The following is an 833-nucleotide window of genomic DNA, read 5'->3' on the forward strand; positions in this document are numbered from 1 at the left end:
TATGTTACGTTGAGGTTTCACCATGAAGGCAAATTACAACAAAACCCCTGTATTAAGTATCATAGAGGTACTGTTACTGACTGTTTTGATGTTGATGTAGATAAATTTTCTTACTTTGAATTTGTTGGTATCCTTAAGGAAATTGATTATAATTGTTCCTCGTGTATTGTTTATATCAAATCTTCCAAAAGAAAAAAATTAGTGATTGTGATATGTAATAGGGACATCTTGGGCATTATACCTCAACTTAAAAATGGAGATGTTGTTGAGTTATATGTGACACATTTTGTTGATGAGACTGGTGTGGTCCCAGCTATTGAATATGACTCCCATGTGGAAGGAGATTTTTGATTTTTCCTACTACTTTTGATAAAGAGTTAAGTCAAGACTTAGTTGACTATGATAATTTAGGATTTGAAGAGGGCTTTGTACAAGCTGCAATACCTCATGAACATACTGTTAGTAAAAACTTGAGTGGTGGTGGTACTGTAGCTATGGGTGAAGGCCTAGGTTACAGTGATGATGTTTATTCTATTGGTAAGGACTTAGGTGGTTATGGTGACGGTGTCTCTGTTGTTGGTAAGGACTTGGGTGATGGTGGTGTTGCTGTTAGGGGTGAGAACTTAGGTGGTGGTGGTAGCGATATTTTTTCTAATGATGAGGACTTGGGTGATGGTGGTGTTACTGCTAGGAGTGAGAACTTAGGTGGTTGTGGTAATGTTTTTTCTTCTACTAGTAGGGACTTTGGTGATGATGGTGTTGCTGAGAGGGGTGAGTACTTAGGTGGTGGTGGTGGTAGTACTAGGAGTGATGATTTGGGTGGTGTTAATGGT

General features: G+C 38.4%; 1 protein-coding gene across 1 annotated transcript in view; it reads left to right on the forward strand.

Moving 5' to 3' along the window:
* The window catches only part of LOC124892131 (golgin subfamily A member 6-like protein 2), a gene marked incomplete at its 3' end in the record, with an annotated part of 1210 nt that extends 439 nt beyond the window's left edge, over positions 1-771 (forward strand). The window contains exon 2 of the mRNA XM_047403545.1: positions 412-771. Within this exon, the coding sequence (XP_047259501.1) occupies positions 412-771 (360 nt within the window). The remainder of the gene's footprint in view (positions 1-411) is intronic.
* Positions 772-833: the final 62 nt, after the last annotated feature.

Source organism: Capsicum annuum, unplaced genomic scaffold, assembly GCF_002878395.1.
Source record: "Capsicum annuum cultivar UCD-10X-F1 unplaced genomic scaffold, UCD10Xv1.1 ctg44035, whole genome shotgun sequence".
In the NCBI taxonomy this organism is placed as follows: Eukaryota; Viridiplantae; Streptophyta; class Magnoliopsida; order Solanales; family Solanaceae; genus Capsicum; species Capsicum annuum.